The following is a 21,943-nucleotide window of genomic DNA, read 5'->3' on the forward strand; positions in this document are numbered from 1 at the left end:
ACTAAAAGGGCAATGACTAGTGTATTCTTTATACATCGGAGACTGTATTCATTCCATTCTTTTTCTTTAATTTACCTTCACACAAAGTACATATTTCAGACCCCACAAGATGACGCCCTGGGCGGACACCCATATCAGAAACCGCCATTGCCTCCAATATTCTGTTCCTGTCATCCTGGTTTCCATGTGGCTTTCTGAGTAAATACATCCAATTCTTCATTAAACTCTTAATCTTTCCATGTTTGCCTCTGTCCTGATGCATTTGAGTCCTCTACCAAACTTGTTACTATCAAGTTTTCTTGCAGGGTTCTCCTGTTTTTATCTCTATCTATATGCCCAGGAGTAAGATGGGGGACACCACGTGTCTGTGTCTATGACAGGATTTTTTAACTTTTGCTATTACAGTCTTTAAATAAAGGTGCAAAAGAAATGAATTTTGTGCGTAGGTTAGAAAACCTACGCACAAAACAACAGTTTCTCTGTCCCCCCCCACATGTAGCACTGTTTAATGTGCTGTCCTTGATTAAATAAGTTTGAATTGAATTGAACTGAACCCCATTCTGTGTCCACATTGGAAATGAATCGCCCACGCGCAAAGTTGCTTCTCGTCAGATTTTCCTACAGTAGCACGGATAGATAGCTATGTCGGTGCTGGTGCGCAGGTAGGATGTATTTATAAGAAATCTGCCGAGTAAGCAGTGTGTGACTTAGCATCGATGTGCGCATGCGCATTACCACAAGGTAGGACGGATGAATGGGTAGCACAGATAGTTAGAACGCCCACAAATGTTGCGTTTCTCGGACTCCTGAATCAATGCTGCCTCCGGAGGCGGAGTTTTTGTTTTATTTTTTTTTTAAATTTTCTTAATTCTGCTGCTACCGACTGGCAGACAGGGGGCAGCAAAAGGTTCCATCTCTTTCTGACTGGATCACACAGGACAAGCAGCAGCAGCATCATCATCCTCATCAGCATCACCCACCACCCTCTGTCACAAGGACGAGCTCTTCATCTAGACGGCGCACAAGAAACAGGACGATCTTTCTTTCTTTTTTTTCCCCCCCTCCATTATCAGAAGCATAATATTGAAGCATCGAGATGCTGGCCTGCACGGAGCTGATCACCATGTGTCTCCAGTCCGCCAAGCACGAACACTTAAGAAAGCAGCAGGAGCTCGACTACAATCAGAACCAAGGCTTCGCTTTATTCCAGGATGTAAGTAAAACACATCAGATGTCACAGCGTTTGAAACGCAGACGGGTTTCAGTTGAGCCTCGTGCATGTTTGGGTCCTTTATCGAAACGTGTTCAGCCTCTGTCCGTCTGTCGAGGTGTCGTTTCCTCACCGTACAGTACGCCTGACTCACTGTCCTTCACTCTTCTCTTTATGAATGGCTCTTGCCGAGTTAAAACACGGCCCATTCACGACACGTTTACGTAAGAAAGGTGAGTGCATTAAGAACAAACGCCCGTCCGACTCGGATCATCTAGCACGCAGAAAACTATTGGCGTGCTAACGATTTCAGCATCGTTATTCTTGTCAGGTTATTTACGTGAAAATAAGAATCTTAATGATGATTTTGCACCAGAAAATCTGCCTGTAAAACATGTATGTTTTATGAGGAACCTCCCTCAAAAAAAGCTCCAACCGAGCTGCTTTTTAAATGCAGACACGTTTTGAATTATTTATTAGGGTATAAACAGGATATCGCCACTAAGGAAATGTCTTGCTGCTCATCTGCTTAGTCCTCTGGAAGGTAGTCATTCATAACCTTTTTTATTGTATTTTACTTTATGCACCACCGAAGAGGAAACAGTTTATCTGCACCGTGCCATCAATCTTCAAACAGCTGACTTGCAGTAAAGTTTATTTCATTTCCCGATGACACGGCTTCCAAATTTTATTTCGGTAAAGTTGATTTCATTTGTTTTAATTTACAGAATGCACCATGAGAGAGCCAACTATTACCAGTGCATTTTCCTTATACTCGCTAAAACCTCCTTCCTTCTTCTGTTGTTTTAAATTAAGCCGATTTCAGTTTAGTTACTGGATCCACCACCAAAGAGCCAAGTGTCCATCATCAGCATCATTTCCTATCTTTAGACACTTGCTTGCTTGCAGTAAATGTAATTCAGTTCCCTCGAGGCGGATTACTGCATATGAAAAGAAAATCAGTCTGCGGTGAGTGAGCATTTGGTTTAAATGTATATTTTCAATCCCCATCCTACGGCCTTTCATTTCTTCACAACCATCTAAACTTGCTAATGAATATGGGCTTTTCCTGTTGCTTTTAACAGACACTTTCACATATCCTCAATGGAAGGAAACCTGATTTCATGTAGCTCTTTATGTTGCCACTCCAAAAATAATGAAATTGAGCTGCACTGGATAGATTTCCAATATTAAATCAACCTAGCACACACACACACACACACCCCCACGCCCCCTCACACACGCACATATTTGCAGTATTTCACAGGGAACTGAGGCAAGTGTGAGGTTTTCAGTCTCTCCAGAGCTCCCAAAAGAGATTAAAAAAAAGCTCTTAGTGTTGTTTCATCCTCTTTGTGAAAAGACCTGTTAGTCTGTCTTGTTTTAATTGCAAGCATTGATTGGTTGTACCAACATTCTGTTATAAATCCTCTTTACATCCCTGAGATGAGATTTTTTTTGGCAAAATACTTCGCCTCTGCATTCTGTGCTTTACGATATGATTTTCTACAAAAGCAGAAGAAAACCTAATAAATAAATCTGAGAACCTATCCCCTATTTTGCTACTTTTTCTTCATAATTACAGTTTAAGCACGAAGTCTGTCTATCCCTCGAGTCAGGCGTAATATAGTCCAGTGAAATTGAATCTTCCTCCCAGATTTCTTCCCTGGCTCATGTTCGCTTGTCCAAGCTTCCTGTTAGCTTTTCTGTCAGCTGTCTTGGGTGGGATGCGGTCTCAGAGCTCCTGTGGGGGGGAATCTGACAGCGATAGGGCTTCCTACCTTCACCCAAACATCACCATAGCAGCTTGTCACTCCACAGGAGGCTGCAGAGGGCAAGCTGCAGATCATCTGCCAGCTGTAGCCCGAATCTGTCACAGAGCCACATTTATGGTAGGTAATTACTGTGACTGTGACACAGCGATTACGTTCAGTCAGAATGAGAAAGATGAAGTCAGTGGTCGTTTTAATTGATTTTGTAGTTTGTTGAAAATGGAGAATTTGAACAAAGTCTTGATAAAGCTTGAAGCTTTTCACAGTTTTTCACGTGTTTCACTGGGATTTAACGTGAGAGACCAACACAAACTAGTGTTGTTTTTTATTTAAAAATAGCTCAAACGTTTTGTTTTTAATACGTGGTACAATTTTGTAGTGCCACCCTAAACTGAAATTTGTGCTTGTGCTTCAGCATAACTCAACCCCATTTGGCTGAAAACATTCATGGCTTAGCTTACTGTAAATCCTTTTACAATTTTAAAGCAAGCTGACCATTGTGCATTGTTTTGAACCAGTTTGCTACGTCCTGCAGAACAAACCAAGCATCTTCTCAGTTTAAACTGCCAACACGCAAGTTTTATGGGTGCTTCCCTTGTTTATATTTCAAACAAAAGAAATAAGAGTACAAATAAAATGTTTTTATTATTGAACATCTCATGCCTTCCTTTGTTTAAGCTTGATACTAATTGTAATTTTAATCTTGGCTCCTTTTCATTTCCTACATTGTGTCAGATGTGTTCAAATGGAACGTCATCTTTAACTCTTTAATCTTTTGTAGAGCTTCTTATCTAGGATCCCATTCTGTTGAATCTATCGTTCATAATACCGCAAGTAACCTTTTGCATTTAACAGTTTAACAAAACATATTCAAGATAATTAAGAAAAAACTGTAATTAAATAGGAAGATTAATAGCTGACGTTATTGTTCACTGTGACAGAGCTTATGACATTTTAAGAGCCTCAGTTTTGTGTAGGCCAGAAGTTAAAGTAATTTAGTGCAGTGGCATAAAATGTTTTGCAGAATTCAGCTCTCGCAATTATTGATAATGGTTTATATAAAAGTCTTAGAAGAAATGGTTGTTATGTAGACTTGCTGGCTCTAAGATGTGACGCCTAAACCTGGCATTTTTAAAATTATTATTATTATTCCATACATCCATACATCCATCCATCCATTTTCTTTACATCCTTGTCCCTAGTGAGTTCAGGAGGGCTGCTGGTGTCTATCTCCAGCTTATGTTCCGGGCGAGAGGCGGGGTTCACCCTGGTCAGGTCTCCAGTCTGTCGCAGGGCAACTCAGAAACAGACAGGACACACAACCATGCACACACACACACATACTCACACCTAGGGGCAATTTAGAGAGACCAATTAACCTAACAGTCATGTTTTTGGACTGTGGGAGGAAGCCGGAGTAGCCGGAGAGAACCCATGCATGCACAGGGAGAACATGCAAACTCCATGCAGAAAGACCCCGGGCCAGGAATCGAACCCAGGACCTTCTTGCTGCAAGGCAAAAATTCTACCCACTTAGCCACTGTGCAGCCCTATTATTATTATGTTTGTTAAATATTGCTCTGTTATTTTTCACTTTTGATCAAAGTCTAAACAGAGCCACTGATGAACTCCTATGGACACGCACTGCTGATGTCTGGATCACATCATCAAGTATCTTCTTTGTTTATCATTTATGTCATGTTTAATTCACGATATTGCTATTGCTAGAAACTGGAAAAAGGCAGAAGTTAGTCTTGAAACTGATGAAATTGAAGGGGGTCGTGCTTTTTGAAGGACTCCTGTTTGATGATGAAATTAATCAACCCACCACTGATCTGTTCAGGTTCACTCAAAGTCACTAAGCAGAGAGGAAAAAAGCTGGAAATAAACAGCCTCTTTGATCTTGCATTTCATACACACACACACGCCCACATTCACGCACACACACTACAATCTAGCATCTATTTAGATTTAGTGTCCTGGTATGTGTGAGGGAGGATGTTTCTCTGGCCAAGTTCATAGCATGGATTAATGAACATGAAGCAATGTCACTTTTGAACTGGTTGATCATAGAACTGTGGAGACATTTTGAAGCAGTGGGAACATTTTTAGTGTCGAGAGAGAGAAGAAAGCGTGAGATGTATCTGTTTGAAGCTCTTCTGCATTGTATGAAAATGTCAGATTTTCATTTCCTGTGATGTCTCACTTATTTTAGAGATGAAGAATTTTTGACTCACTGAGATTATCCTATTTTCTGTTTATGCAAGTATGATACAGTGTCGAAGTTGAATTAGTATTTATGCTGTTGAGTTCTTGAGATCTTGGCTTGGCTTTCTTTGCAAAAAGTAGCTCAGATTATATTGAGACCCTCTGTGAAATTCAATTTTGGTGTCTCGCCACTGATTTTCAGTCGGATTTAGTTCTGGACTTTGACCGAACCACTCCACTCTATGATCCAAACCATTCCCTGCAGCTCTGGCCGTATGTTTAGATCTGCTCTCCTACTCAAATCCTTTGCGGCCTCGAAAAGAGTTTATTCCAGGAATACCATGAAAATCCTCCCTACAGCATAATGCCGCCACCACCATGTGAACTTATTCCCCCCTCAGAAAATGTTTTGCAAGTTGGTCAGAAAGTATAAACCATCTGTCTGCTGACGACTTCTGACTTTCTTTCCACCATGATGCTTCTTGCCACTTCTTCTACTCCAGTTCTGTGGAGTGCATCGACTAATGGTTACCATGTCAACAGATCCTCCCACATGGGCTGTGGATGTTGAAGGCTTGTGCAGAACTACTGTATTTATACTGAGATTAAATTACTCACAAGAAAAAAAATACATTTATAAATTAGATGACTTCTTAAGTACTGAATTTCATTTAGAGCTACGTATTAGACTAGTATCCCAAAGTTTGTGGTGGCAACAAAAAAAAGTGTATTCTTCTATCACCAAGAAGCTTTTAAATTGAATTGATTTTATTTGTTTTGTGCAGCGCTTATTAATGAGCGTACAATATTGCTGTAAATGCACCTACAAATACTGTAGCAGAGTCCCACAAAACAAACAACGCAATACAAAAAAATAATAACAGCATGAACAAAGAAAATAATCAAAAGAATGCAATAAAAACAGCAAATAAAACCAATAGATGTTTGATTAATCCTGTTTTAAAATGCCTTTGTCAAAGGGCTAGTATCTTTTAAGTTTCTGCAAGACAATATGTGTCATACCTAAATTAAAAAGGAAATTTCCAAAAGTTGCTTAAGGTTTGATAATCGCAGTGCTGATTACTAATCCGGACATTTTTTAGGTTTTCTCTTAAATAAGTGGCGCTCCCTCTTATGGTGGCAGGCCATGTCTTCCATCTCCTACATCCTTCAGTTTAGACCACAGCTTACATTTCAAGCCTGTGTTGAAGTATGTAGATGCTTTTTCTGTGGTATGCATGTTTTTTTTGTCAACTTCAAATTTTACTAATCCTTTTTTTATTTCCTCTTGCAGATTTTTTGTCGGGCGGACAAAAACGGTGAGTTCTGACCCAGTTGGACTGACGGGCAACGAGATGCATAATATTTAAAAGTAATTTTGCATGCTAAAAATCTGTAGAAGAACTTTGTTCAGAAGTGAAACCTTTTTATTCCTTCTGTATGTGCCCTCGGCACCCTCCCTCTTGCTCTCCATATCAGATGCAGAGCTGCAACGTTTTGTGAACGTTTGAAGTGGATGGAGAATGACATGTGTTTTTAGGTTTGTTGTCCTGCTACAAGCTGAACTACTGACCCAGTTTTAAAACTTTTACAGCCCTTTATTGGCATTTAGCTTCATCCATCTTTCCATTGTCTTCCATATCCTGCTAACGAAAAGTATTCTCAACAACACACCACGTCTTGCTGTTTGGGTACTTATTTGTAAAAAAAAAAAAAACATATTAAAAAAGCACGATAAAATCCTTTGAAGCTTGTTTGTGTGAAACTTAAACAGCTGTGGGCGTACGAATACTTCCGCAAGGCAATGTAGAAATAGAGCAGATAAGGCCAAAGAGCTGTACGCAAATCGTCACCAACGCTAAATGCACAACTATTTGGCGTCCCAGCAGAATTTTTAACTCCTAATGAAACCCGCCTGAGACTTTTCCCTTCTCCCATCTCACTCTTCGGCTGGAATAATTTGTTGGAGCGTTGCCACTTTGCTTCAAAGAATCGTCTCCTCCTCATAGGGGAACACGGGGCGTTTAGCTCTCCGTAAAAAAAGCCGCGCTGACAAACAGAGAAATCTTTTCCCGCTTAATTTTTTATTCATGCGCTGCATCCTACTTGTAGCGAAACGCAGAAAGGAAGGGAAGTGATTAATGCTCGTGAGGCATCCACGAACTCCGCGCGCTTTTCCTCCAGAGAAATGCTGGGTGTGCTGCGTAAGAGCGAGAATAACGATGCAACGCGTTGAGCAGGGGTCGTCTGGGGCTCGCGTTTTAGCGATACGCCGTTAGATGAAAACTCTGTCGTTTGTGAATTATAGATGAAGACAATAAAAGCTGCTTCTTTTTTTCACCAGGGCTTTTTGTGTGCAAGATAAAAGAAGAGGGAGGTCGGATTCCTCCTTTCTCTGCATGGATTTGAGTCCTTGCATTATCACTCTGTGGTCGAAGTTTTCAGTTTAGGCAAATCAAGAATAGGTTTTAAAGTTTAGCACTCACACCAAGCTATTGTTTTTCATTCCTTGTTGAAAAAAAGGGGGAAATGTTCCTGCGTGTTTGAGGTTGTTATCATCAGTCTGCAGCAGAGCTCAGCTCTGTGTTTTCCTCTTTTTAAACTCAATGATCCTTGCACCCAAAGAATGCAAATAAACAGCCTCTCTAGTCAGAAGCTTCTGCGTAGGCCGCCATAATACGCCTGGAGTGCCATGCATTTATAATATAACAACAACTGGCTAACATACTAATATCCTCGCAGCCTTTATTATGGATTTAAAAGAAACAGTGAACCGTATGAGTGCAGCAACATGGGAAACACAAAGCTTCCACTCGGTGATCCTGCACAGAAATGAGTCTTTTTTTATTTTTTTATTTTGCTGATACGCAAGAAGAGTAATGAGTGATATTATGATTTATTTTGACAGTCTTGCCCTGAGTTATCATCCAGAGAAAACAAAAACAGGCATGAAAAATTGACAAGCCAATGATTAGGCTTTGACATAAAAATCTCTAAACGAGGAGAGATGTGAGAGACGCAACAAAACGCTTTAGATGTTTTCTTAAAATACAGCTCAAAAATATACAACTAAAATATCAGAGGGAACACCTAAGCAAAAGCAAGGGTTGCACAATATGAGGAAGACATGGCATTGCAATATTATGTGTAGATTATTGCTGTCCTCTTTAAAAAAAGTTATCCCAATGTCCCCACCCCGTTCCCTGGGCTTTAGGAAACAAAATCTATGTTTCCTTCATGTGAACATGAAGGTCAGTGGAAACCCGTCCAACTGACCAACTGGCCAGCAAAGTTTGAATACATCACAGTTAAAACATTACAGCTTGACAAAAATAAAAGTATTGCCCTCTCACAGGCATTTCCGATTGCAACGTTTCACCCACTGAAATGGCAAAGTGGATTGTGTTTTGTACATTGTGCAGCTCCGGCTTGGTGAGACATTAAAGCGTGGTCGAAAATGTCAGAAGAAATTACATAAAGGGGCGAAAGCTTTATCGCAGCACTACGGCTGAGAAAACTGCACACTTAGAAAACAGATTTGTTCCCGGTACAGGTGAGATATCTCAGTGCAAAAAGCGAACAACAAATGCGAGGTCTCAGTTTTATCCTCCTGCTTCCCTGTTGTTCCCAGGACGCAGAAATGCTGCAGCTCCAGATGGCAGCCGATTAGATGCAAACTTTCAGCTTTTTTTAATCTCTTAAGGTTTTAGATTGACATAAATTGGAAAGGATTTTGGCTATGAGTTGCTGAAACCAGCGTGCTCAAGTACATCTCGACTGCACTCTTCATTATCTTAACTGCGGGATTTACTCTGCCTGTTGATTTTTTTTAATTTTTATGCATCAGCACTGAAACATTGCCTTTTATATTCTGCTTAGCAGGACAGGATGTGCATATTATATTGGTTGCCCATTAGCTTTGCAGGAACGCACAGTGCTGCAGTAGAGTGTCAGTTCTTCCTCTCTGAAGTCTGCGTGTTTGTATGTGTGTGGGGGGAAAGCCACCTAACTGAAGATACAATTTAAAACCACTTAAGTTTTTACAAGAACTAAACTGACTATTACAAAACATAATAAAATATACTTATAAAGGGAAACATTCTTAAAAAATAACTCTGTTTGTCAAACTCAAAAGCTGCATTCGATTTGCATTAAAGCCTTAGACTTCTTTACTCTTTAGCGACATGCACAGAAAGCTCTTAATATTTTTTCATAATATTCAAGACTAATAAAGTATTGACTGACTCCGATCCCATCCTTTCAAAGTCAGGAACCTTATTGTGTTACATTTTTAATATTCTATTGAATTATTCTGATGCATGTTCTGAATCGTTAGCGCTGCCTTTGTAGAAGGTCCTAAGGGAAGTGCGCAAGAGATCCTTGAGAAAAAATAGCAAAAAGAGCTTTTTTATTCCTTCAGGCCACACTTTGAGCTGCAGGTTTTATTCAGGGCGATGTGAGGCAGGTAGGTAACCCACCACGGCCGCTGCTGCAGACAACACTTTTAATTTCCCTAAAGAGGTGCTGGTGCATAGACACAAAGCTTCCCTCAGATTAGCTGCAGCAACATCAGCATGTTTTTGAAAGAGCAAGTCTCTCCATCTGGCTAACTGTTTTCCACTCATTCTGAATGTGTGGACATAAATCGTGTTTTATGTCAAAAGAGTGGAGAAAGTGTGATTAAGATGCATTATTAATACAAATCAGCATAGTGAATATAAATCTACGCATCCCTGTTAAAATATCGAGTTTTTCGGATGTAAAATATTTATCTGTGAAACAACAACAACACCTGCTCTCTTTAGAATCACTGGCTTATTTTAGCATGAAAAAAGACTGGCTCTCTAACGTCTACACAGCCATGATAACAGGCTCAGCTTTTGCAATAATAATGAGATCAAGATAAATCATTTCCGAACTCCCCACCCACCCAACCCCCAATATGTTGAATATGACACATACCCTATACAGTTCCACTGAAAATCAAACCAATCCAAACAGAAGGCAGGGTAAGGTTACAATCCACAGTTCTTTACACAAAATCACCAGGAAAGAGATTAAAATCATAGAAGCAGTTGTAAAACCGATAGCTAGCTAGAAGCTAGTAAAATTAGTGTGCAGAAATTAAGATGCACTGTAATAACAGTACTGACAGGAGAAAACTTAAAAACCCTTAAATCACCTTTTAATGTTGTTTCTACATCCAGTCTTCTTTAGTTGAGTCTACATCTTCCAAGAGCTGCACAGCTCCCAGTGCATTTGTGTAAAACCAATGCATATAATGTGAGGCTGTGCAGCTGCTTTCTCTCCTCGCCTAGAAGATCTTTATGCAGTCAAATACCTGTTAGCTAAAGTTATCAACCTATTTCTGCCATTGATGAACTCAAAAAGAAACAACTAAAACTTCTAAACATTTTGCCATTTTTTGTCCAGTCAATAATTACCAAAATTGTTTCCACAAAAAGAAAACTTCTAAACTGGATTTTATAAAAAAGACTTTTGATCAATTTACAGCCGAAGAAAGAAGAAGAGTTATCCTAAGGCGAGCCAACAGTTAATCAACACTGCTTCTTAATTTTCCCCGCCCCCTTGGGTCAGAACAGACTGTACATTCACACTAACCGCTTGTTAATATTTACTGTTTTTGACATTTTTTTGCGACATTTCTCAACAGAACACGGCTGCCCGGTTTTGACCGATAAGCTGTGTGTATGTACAGCACTACGCTCTGGGTTTCTGCTGGAGCGCCGATCGAAGAAACAGTGAACGCTTGTGTAACGTGCCATCTGAGCTGCTCTGTATTTTGGGCGTCTTATCGGGTGCGAAACCAAACCAATGTTCTGCCTCTGAAGGAGTTAGATGATGAGTCAGAGATGCAACAGACTGTATTTACTCCTACATGATGTGGAACATGAAATAATGAGAGAAATTAAGATCAATCTCTTCGTATAGGTTCGTCTCCCAGCTGCAGCTATAGATTCAGGCGTAACGTTCCGCCATAATCCAATCTTTCAACGCCACAACTGAATTGTGTTCTAAGCTCTCTGTTTTTCTTCCTTTTTTTCCCCCAATACAAAATGTCTTACAAGCTAAGGATTGATGGGATTAACAAGTGTATCTCAGAAAGTGGCACTGCTAACCGAGTAAAGCTGCTGAGGCCTCATTATAAAGACAGTCTGGTTGTTGGTCTCCTTGCAGACGATGGCAAGCTGTCCATGGAGGAATTCCAGTCCTACTTCGCTGACGGCGTCCTCACTGACGAGCAGATGCAGGAGTTGTATTACTCCATCGACAGGCAGCAGACAGAGTAAGCTCTTCCAGCTCTCCTGTTTGGATCTCATCCAGCTCTTCTGCTTTTTGCTTCTCTATTTTTTATTTTTTATTTTGCTGCCTGGCTGCAAGACTTTAATTCCTCACTTCAGCAAGGAATGTCCACAGAGAGCCTACATTCTGGATGATTATTTAAAATGCAGTGTGAAGAATGAAAAACATAAAAACATACCAACATTTCATCAGACTGTTGACTTTATGTGTTTGCCAGTTTCACTCTCTGTTGCAAATAAGAAAAACTGCACAAGATGAGCAATTTATTGCTCCAACTGTGCAACAATCTATCAAACTGGTTTGCAAGTGATTGGTCATTAGACCCCAGTTAAAGGCCACGTGACTGCATCGGCTCATTATCGCTACTTCCTGATGACACACAGAAGGGTTTTCTCTCATGACTTATAAATAAAAAAAACCACATTTGCTGAAGTAGATGCTGTGAGGAAACATTAAAATAATAAAGGAAAACTGAGGACACAGTGAGTTTGCACAAAGTAGGAAATGGACTGAGAGAGATCACTTCAAACAGAAATCCTGATATATGCCAGGAGTCACAGCACCATTAGCAGGAGCCCCATTGGCTGTCAGCCTGAAACGACCCAAGGAGCAGCTCATTATTTTTGACAGAAATGTTCAAAAATACAGATGAGCGGCCGATTAGAAAGTGGTAGAGAGACTTCCTCTTCACATGACACTTTTGGGTAGCATATTCTGACAATAATCCTGAGTAAAATACCACAGTTTCACAGCATTTAGATAAAATTGTTTTTTATTTTTTATTATTGAACACAGAAAAGAGATATTTAATCCTACTGATTCTGATGTGACATTTATTTGAACAGTCTTCATGATGGTATCTGTAATATCTTTTTATGGCGATTGTGTTTTTGATATGCAGACTCGTGGCAAAAATATTAATTTCATACTTTCTTTTGAGGGGTTTCAGATTCAGATTTATTCAAGTCCCCAAATGGGCAATTAATGTCACAGCAAGCATGGGATTATAAAAGGGCATACCAACTAGAAAACAAAGTATCAAAAGTAAAACAAAAAGAAAAACAATAAAACGTACCAAAAATAGACATCAAATATAAATCAATATATAGTTGGCATTGTTTATGACGAGAGGTTTCCTGTTTAAAGTCTTCCTCATTTAATCTTCGTTTCACTGAATACAGAACTTATAAAAAGTGTTGCAGGTTTTTAAGTTTCACCTCCTGATCTTTCCACAGCAACCTGGACATAGACAAGCTCTCAGGTAATGATGCTTGTTCACCTTCTCATAACAACTTTGCTAACTAACTATTTTAAATGTTGCCAACTTAAGCTTCACTGTATTGCTGATCATGACTAGTCAGCTAATCTCTATTTGAGAGGTAATCAGTCAAGCCTGTTGGAAATGCCACAGATAGGCTAATTATAGTGTTTTGTCCCACAGCGTACTTCACTCCTCACCTGGGGGAATATGTCAATGTCCTGTCTGCACTGGAAAAGCTGAACGTGGCCATTTTAAAGGCCATGGATAAAACTAAAGAGGTAGGTGATTAAAGCTTTTGTCAGGTCGTTGAGCTGAATTTTCCCTGTCAAATCTTCATAGAAACATAACATAAGAGCTTTCAGGATTCTCCTCCTCTGAAAGCTGCTCATTAGTGACCCACTTGTCAACTTTGTGCAGCCTAGCATGATCTCTTATTTAGTCTGCACTTCTTTTCCTAAGTGACAATACTTTCAAACATGAGCTATAGTATGATTAACAAAATGTTCAGCTTTATCTAGTGCAGAGTATCTAGTTTATACACTTTGGATCAACATTATTAGATTCTTTTTCTTCATTTGTTCTTTCCTTTGGTTTGTTATTTTTGTTTGTATTTCCTTTTAATTCATGTAAAGCACTGTGAATTGCCTTGTTGCTGAAAATGTGCTATGTAAATAAAATGACCTCACCTTAAGATCTCCTCGTTATCAGGCCCATCAGAGGGAAAACACAGACAACAAAAACTGCTAAATACATGGTACAATATTTGACCTGAGGGACATCAGCACATTCCTCTTTGAGTTTAAATGTTCATCAAATCTGATGCAGGTTTCTACATATTCCGAATGAATCATTATTTAGCTAACAAACAAATCTTTTTTTCCCGCCAATCAGAACTCCACCATCACATAGTTGTGTTTGCTGCTATCCAGTCTTTGTTTTAACTTCTCATTCATCTGTAAAATCAAGAAAACGTTGTTTCCCATTCATTTTCAAGGTATAACACCTTTTTTTTTTATATACATATCTGCATTTTCAGATAACAAGACTTGGTATGTAATAAAATCTCCAGCCTCGGTTTCTGTTCGATGCTAATTAGTTTCTCACGAAATCCTGCTGAGGAGCAGTCGAGCCGAACACATCGTATTCCATGAGATGAAGCGATGGATTTATGCGTCTGCCCATTGAGAGGGCTGTAATCATCTGGGTTAAGGTGCAGTCAGAAAAGATTAGCATCAGAGAACTTTTCCTAAAGACGTAATCAATAGCTAAGCCCGGTTTGCATTGATGCTCAGCAGCCCTCTGTGCAGAGCCAGTTAGCGAGTAATTTTAGTATTTGGCACAGGAGGAGAGTCATGTTCGGATGGCGAATAGACAGATGCTTGGCTGTTATAATGAGGTATTTCTTCTGTTTTGTTTTTTCATCCAGTGTTATGCAGCAGTTTATTTTCACTGCAGAGGATGATGGGTAACAGGGAATTATAGATGATAATTACCAAAGACAACCCGCCCGAACGCTTCAGCTGAACTGACGTCAGATTTCCTTTGAAGAAATGGAACACAGACCTGTGGTCATGTCTGAACTTTCTTCTCCTCTTGTATTCTGATTGTATCTTTTTTTTTAATTTTTTACTCTGGAGGGTGCTTTTCACTCCCCCCCTCCTTGCCTCTTCCATCTCTCTACATTTCCAACATGGTCTCCTTGTCTGGCAGCGTTTTTTCTTCTTCCGTCCGTCTTACATCTCATGCATTTTTCATGTTGCTGATAGTTGGTCAGAAAGTTGTTTTTTTCTTTAGCCCTGAGGGGAAGAGCTTATTTTTAGTCTTTTTGAGGTCCAAGTTTTTGAAGAAAACTTTGAGGTACCTCTAGGATATGCCCTACCTTTTGCAGCTATTACCAGTGTAATAGCTGCTAAGCCTGTACTAAAGCTGAGCACTGGGAGGCATTAGCCATCTGCTCAACAAACTTGCATGGACTTGGTTGGTAAAATAAACAAATTAACTTATAACTTCAGATGTGCTAAGATACCACCAGACATTTTTGCATTTTAGGAAAAATATATAGAATAAAATCTTTATGATCGTTTATTTGTTGCGTACAGCTGATATTTCCTCCTTCATGCAGCTGCTCACTTGTTTCAAAATGAAATAATGGAGAAAAGCAGGAAAGAACAAAAGTCCGTCGTTCATGTCTTGTTGCTTTGTCACTGCTGAGACAAACTAGTACATAGGTTTTAACAATCTCAATCATCATTTTTCAAACAGTTCTCCAACATTTGTTTTTTTTTCCCCCCCTTTAAACTCAATTTTGTTGCACCACTGGGTGCAAGTGAGAATGATGGGGTTCATTACTTGACAAAAACTGTGCTGGGAAAAATGTATTATCTACTGAAACAGCCTTTTCACTGGAGCTTCATAAAATCCTGCTGAGATCTTGTGTCTCTTTATGGAATAAATCTATAAAATCTCGCTGGCTTTGCATTCCTAAATCATGGGTAATGTAAAAAGGGACATCATTCACATGCTAAATATTTCATTGTTAGAGTTCAGTCTCAAGTCATTTGCAGCTTTGAGTATTTTTTCTAGGATTGCCCTGTAGCTCTGCCAATTTTCTTTACTAATGTCTTGCTGAAGACAAAATATTCCCATATTGGTGACGTGCTCACCATATTTCATGTCAGGCATGGTGCTTTCAGGCCCAAATGAGGTGTTGGTTTTCTCTCACAATTAGTGTTTTGCACGCAGAACAAAATGTTCTTTTATCCAAACACTTGCTCCTTCAGAGTTTTCATGGCCCTTTTTGCTTCTTCACTGATTAATGCTCTCAGGTTAGGTGGTCGGCCATGTCCATTGGCAGGAAAGTAGTGCCAAGTTGTTTTTGCTTATTGGATTGGACCAATAATCTTTAAACGTATCCACATCTTTTCCCCGACCCGTCTTCTGTGTTCCTTGGTGTTCATGTTGCTGTTTGTTCACAAAAGTGCTCTAAGTTAAATTACCCACAGACATCCACCCTATAAACATTTTTTGGTGACTTCTAGAGCAATTGTTTGAACAGGATTTTGTATTAAGGCATCACAGTAAAGGGGTGAATAAAGGCACTTTTGCATTATTTTGCTTCCAATTAATTGGAAGCTTTGTGTTTATGTGATCTATTACATGAAATCCCAAGGTACATTCCATTTTTTGGAATATTTAACAAAGGTTCAGTGGATATAAGTAGTTTCCAGTGGAAATGTATTTAGATATATGAGCTGTTATTGTCCTTTTGAATAGTTTTCGTAATACAAGCATTTAGGTGATAGCTATGTTTTTTTTTATTCCATCAGTTAAATATTAAAGTACTTGAAAAGGAAGGACAGTCGCTCCTTTTGAAGTGAAGTATCACATTAACTGTCTTGCCCTGGCACTGAAACATGAAAACTCTCTAAAGATTTTACTGGGAATCAGTTCAGAACTCAGTGCTGCCCAGTTCAAAGCGTTTTCTTCACATGTAGCTTTCCAACAGTTGTTTGCATGTTATCTTTGAAATATTAACTTAATGTCCTTGAAATTAATTATTCCTTTGATTTACCCACATCAATTTGTGATGATGGCAGGAAGCAGCCAGAAGAAGCAGCCAGAAATGTGTTATTGATGTAAGAAATCCTTTTTCATTTAGGGTTCATCAAAAAAAAAAAAAGAAGAAAAAAAAAGCAGATTAATTGTATTTTTAAAGATAAAACTTACAAATTCAAGGTTGCAAGGCTGTAACTTTTTCTTTTATTTATTTTATTAATAATAAAAGGTTACCTTACCTCTGTTTTTTTAGGAGTATCAAGGCTCATCAGTGCTTGGCCAGTTTGTCACTCGCTTCCTGCTGAGGGAAACCTCCTCCCAGCTTCAGTCCCTGCAGTCCTCCCTGGATTGTGCCACAGAGGCTGTCCATGACCACGGCTGCACAGGGAGGAGGATGGTGAAGAAACCCGAGGACCTCCCCATCCAGAGGGTCGCCAAGCGGCCCAACCGACGCATCCAGAAGAACATGTGTCTCTCTCCCACGGACCCCTACTCCGGGATGCTCACCACAGGTGAAATATGAGAGAAAGGAAACGGACCAAGACGGGTTCGCTGCTGTGCTAATACTCTACTTCTGGTGTCAGGGGTAAGCGTGGAGCCGGACAACCACTGGGGCTCCCAGATTAACCAGCTGGAGGAGCTCATGGATAAACTGGACTGTGAGGTTGGTGGGAAATCAGCTCTTTTCAGAATTTATACTGCAGTATTTTTCTTGTCTCAAAGCAAGAGCTTCACTCTGTATTTAGCGCCATCCTATTTTAAGACGCCTAATAAGTCGATCTTTTATGTTGCTACTGAGACGTGGCAGGAAGCAGTCGCATAAAAATCAGCTTGAGCATTTCATTGCAACGTTTCTGGAGTTTTTCCATTAAGCCGGAGAGTTAAATGTGCCAGAAAGACGTTAAGTTTCAGCCAAAAGCTGCGTTGGAGGAGAAAAAAATTCAATGCGAGCTGTGTTGTTACCAATAACAATGTTAGAGAAACTATTTGAGCACGACTGTTTGTCTTTTTATTTTTCTTCAGATGCACAGTTTATCTTCAAAACATCTGACATCCGAGATGTTGCCAAAATACATTTACAATGACACATACAAACATGACAGGCTGATTTTTTTTTATGTATATGAACTCCAGACTGTGTGGAGATTAAGTGAAAAGCAGATTGATGATTTAAGAGAAAAAAGCTTTGCAGTGCTGATCTATTTTATTTTCTTCTTTTTAGGCATCTGTTTAAAACTTAGATAAGATTTTAGAGCACAGATATCAGATTTATTGCGCTCGCCCTCCAGCATGGTAATAATGGCATTACAGAGCTCTGCTATGCCCTGGAGAATTTTAACATAATTCACTGGAGGGCTGACTCGAATTGTGTGAAATCTGTGTTTTTGCGACACAGCATAAAGAAAAATGTGTCCTCCGTTTTCAGAGTCCACGTCTTGAACCGCTTAATGAAGACACTTTGGCAGGAACATATAAATCGGTGAGTCTTTAACATCTGCAGATTATTTTGTGCAAAATGTTTCAGCTAACAGATTTGCATGGACTCTTCGTGGAAATTGTGGTCACATCAATTCTCGCCTTATAATGATTTATACAAAAGGTTATTTTTGATACAACAAAAAAATGTCAAGTTTTAAGAACAATCATTTGTTGTTATTTTCTTTTTATGTATTGTGGTTTCTCTGATCTTGACACCCATTAAGATTTGGATAAATTTCCCATACCAAGCTGCAAAAATCTTTGCTTATTTCAGTCATGGTATAGGTTCCTCCTGACAGAAACTGGCTTGATAGTTCATAACTCCTCATAAAAAAAAACTTGGGAGTTTATTTAAATTGTAAGATTTTTGTGCTTTCCAGTGCATGTTTTTCATAGAGACTTAATATTGCATAGTTGGTGTCATTTCTGAGTAATTTCTCTTGTCAGCTACGATTGCAATCTTTGATTTTAAAATCTCACCTTGACTCCTCTTGTCTTTTCTTACAAGAGTCAAGAGTCAAATACTTTAACGTGACCCAAACGTAGCAGTTACCACTTTTTTTGGTCAAATATGACGTTGTAAAATTTGCTTTGCTTTTGACAGTGAAACTGGTGTTCCAGCAGCATCCATTTCATATTAGGCTTGAGTCTCGGTGGCTCCTGTGTTGTTCCTGAACATAAACTCTCTTTTTGCCTAAGGCGGATCCTTGAGTTCAAATTGTTTAAAATAATCCCAAACACAGATCAACGCTGCCTTTGGAATGGATGAATCAGGAAATGTTAAGGCTCTCGATTGACCTTCCTAACACACCGATTTCCCACACATTGAATATTTATGAACACTGAAGAAATGTGCTCTTCTACTTTCTAAATTTAGTTGTTGACTTAATAAAAAGATGTGATTCATATGGTATTCCTAACTAGTAAGACTGATTTGGTTTATGATGATCTGTTAGACTGTTAAATATAGCAGTTTTGTTTTTTTTTTTTGCTCATAATAAAGTCCAACTGCTTTCTAATGCTGCACCAAATAAAAGTTAAACGCTTTTGAAAGTTCTGGCAATTTCCAGCCATTTTCCCTTTGTAAGATAAACAAAATAAAAGAAATGGATGACTTATTGAAGATTGTGAAGAAAAACCGAAATCTGTTTGCCCAAGATATTGGTTCTGGTGCAGCAGCTGTCCTTCAAAAAGGTGACCCAGACAAAAATGTGAGCATATCTTAGGTAAACTGTGAACGAAGGTTAGAAAGTCTCAATAAGAAAGAGAACAACCGAAAACTCAATTGTTGCCAATCGTCAAAGAGAAAGTCATTTTTAAAGTGAGAATTTTCTCAATTTCTACCACTTTTAATCCCCTTTCATTGTTTGTTGACATCGTTTTTCAATATTCTCCTCAGAACATTCTTCTGGTTCAGAGGCAGATGTCTGTGAAGGAGAGAGACGTGGAGCAATTCCAGCAAGCTCTCAAAATCTACACAGATGCCACCAGCAGCCAGCTTAACAACCTACAGTATGTCCTCCTTTCTGCGTCTGTGCTGTTTTCGCCTGAGGATCTCTCTCTGTGATTTCATGCGTCCATTTCCAACTGCTCCAGTCCTCGAAGATGTACAACCCAGAACCACTCTCACTGCCCTCATTCTCTCTTTTTGTTTTTCTATCCTTGTTGTCAACAGCGTTTCAGTCCAAAACCTGCCAGACAGATCATGCTTCATCATGTATGAGTTCTGGCAGGATCGTCTCTCCTGGATGAGGTACTGTGTGCTCCCTTTTTTTTTTATTTCCAATTGGACTATACAAACATTTGCCAAGTGCACAGAACTGCTAATAAATTCACTATGAAGTGCACTACTGATAGTTTTCATCTTCTTTTTTTTTTTTTTTTTTTTTTTTTTTTACAGCTATCTGCAGTCGTCCATCAGCAAAACCTTTCAGCGCTGCATCATCGACTCGCTGGAAGAGCCAGAAATAGTCTCCACTATGCTTCTCCCAGGTACAAACTGACAAAAGAAATCTCTGCCTACTGAAAGAAACCATACAGATTGTGGGTAAAAATGCATAGTTTGTGTTCAGTAAATTATTATTACATTAGTTGACTCAACTAATCACTACTAGTGGAAAAAACACAGTCCAAGTTGGGACTTAGATGTCACGTTGGCTTTCTGAAAGGACCTAAATGTGAAGGGTGGTTGAAGTCGACCCTCTGTCGCCAAGTGAGGCACTGACATCACAGTGGCAGTCAACTTTTTGGATCTTTACTATAAACTCATGAAACCAATGCCTGAAACGAAAAGATATGTATGTTGATTTAAGCCCCATTCACACCAGCCTTCTGTAATTGAAGGTGAACGTGCAACTGCACTTTTCTCTGGCTAGAAGAAGAAAACTCGGGTCTTTGTAAGCTTCAGGTGAACACAACGCCAGGGATTATGGGTAGTCACAAGCAAAACAAAGCGCCTGTTCATGATTACAAGGAAAAACGACTCACTGCCACATTGAGGGAGGATGAGGTAGAAGCTCTGACATGGTCCGATAAAGGTTTATCACAATTGCTGTTAAGTGTTTACAGGAAGAATGATCGTTTTCAAGATAATCAGCATAAACATGTAGTTTGTGATATTCCCTCAAACAGAAGAACATGTCCAGAATTGGACATGTTCCCCATTTTTATCCCAATATCCAAATAATGTAGAACATCATGGTGACTGTACACAGGTTAGCTTTAGAAGATTCTGCTTGTCGTTCTGCCTGTTGCAAGGTGTTTTCTCATTATTGTTTAACACATTTCTTCATGTTCCAGCTTCCTGGTGGATCATGAACAACAATTGAACAAACACAGCTGCTCAAAACACAGTGGAAGCAGAAGAAGGAAGGAACCTCCTCTGCGTCCTTTCGGTTTGAAACCAATCCCCGCCCCCACCCCCTACCCCCCTTCTGGCATGACTGGGATTGCTTTTGTAACATTTTCAGTTTTAAAAACGGACAGCCAAGAAAAATGTGCAATACTATGACGCAAACAACAATCTCAGCTTGCAAAAACAACCACAAAAAAATAGGTAAACCAGTGTGTAACTGGGCAATCGAAAGCCTAGTGCTCATTTCAGACTCACTGGCACATTTCAATCTACTTACCTTTTTGAAACACAACGAGAGATGATTAAAATAGGATGTGCATGACTTCTTTTTCTCTGAACGCTTGTTTCTTTTTTTCTCAGAGTTGCATCTTGCAGTAGATAGATATGACAGCAATGGCACAACAAAGAAAAAAAGAGACGCAAAAATAAAATCTTACCAGTCCATCCACTGCTTTTTCCTCCACACTAAGAGAAAAACACACACAAAAAATAAATCTCGTGCTTTGGTGTTCTCCTTGTACTGTTGTGCGTTGTTGTCTCCTCCTTTATACAGATAGGTCAGACAGCCATCTCATAGGACAATAGCTATTGAATAATTATGACCTGTATCTGAACATCTATCATCTGTGTCACTCTTGCACTTTAATAAATATATCTATATGGAACATGTACATTATTGTGGAGAATGAGATTTTTTTTAATTTTTTGATCGTCTCTTTGTAAAATGTAAAATCAATCCGCTGTTATGAAAAAGCTAAGACATATCCAAGTGGAGAACAAGTCACCAGATAAACGTTACTCTCAGCGTTAAATAAGTAAAAAGCCATTACTCTACATACTCAGTGTGTTACCAACAGAATTTAGACGTTAAAAAATAAGAAATTTTTATTTTGGGAATACTGCTGGACTTGTTCTGTGTCTTATTATGCTAGAAAGAACCCCAGTTTGTGTACAGTAGCTAAAAGCCGTAGGACTGATGTAACTGTGGTATAACTCTGGTGTACGTACATTGAATTAGTATGTGAAAGTTGAGGTTTAATATGGGGAGTAAACATGGCCACTCATTTACTTGGAGTGTTTATCATTTCTTTTGTGTTTTATATCGATTCTGTTTGGGCTGGTTTTTTTTTCTGTTTGTTTTTTTCTTTTGTTTTGTTTTCTGGCATGAATTAAAGTTTAAATGAAAGACATGACTAAATCGTTGTTCTTTTATGTGATGCACGGACTAAATTCATGTGAAACTACCAGCAAATTCACAAATAAACATGGAAATCATTTTA

General features: G+C 39.1%; 1 protein-coding gene across 2 annotated transcripts; it reads left to right on the top strand.

Annotated features, from left to right (window-relative positions):
- Nucleotides 1-763: 763 nt before the first annotated feature.
- On the top strand, nucleotides 764-21,943 carry LOC116725724 (N-terminal EF-hand calcium-binding protein 1-like). Of its 2 annotated transcripts, none has more exons than XM_032572024.1 (12): nucleotides 764-1,213; nucleotides 6,485-6,509; nucleotides 11,389-11,497; nucleotides 12,750-12,775; nucleotides 12,956-13,053; nucleotides 16,584-16,842; nucleotides 16,915-16,994; nucleotides 17,757-17,810; nucleotides 19,209-19,321; nucleotides 19,485-19,562; nucleotides 19,710-19,801; nucleotides 20,609-21,943. In XM_032572024.1, exons 1-12 carry the CDS (start codon nucleotides 1,097-1,099, stop codon nucleotides 20,635-20,637), a joined length of 1,080 nt encoding a protein of 359 aa, XP_032427915.1. In that variant the 5' UTR covers nucleotides 764-1,096; the 3' UTR covers nucleotides 20,638-21,943. The 2 variants fall into 2 exon arrangements, with proteins under 2 accessions (XP_032427915.1, XP_032427925.1); XM_032572034.1 differs by lacking the exon at nucleotides 764-1,213 and adding an exon at nucleotides 6,157-6,400.

Source organism: Xiphophorus hellerii, chromosome 1 (assembly GCF_003331165.1).
Source record: "Xiphophorus hellerii strain 12219 chromosome 1, Xiphophorus_hellerii-4.1, whole genome shotgun sequence".
NCBI classification, from domain to species: Eukaryota; Metazoa; Chordata; class Actinopteri; order Cyprinodontiformes; family Poeciliidae; genus Xiphophorus; species Xiphophorus hellerii.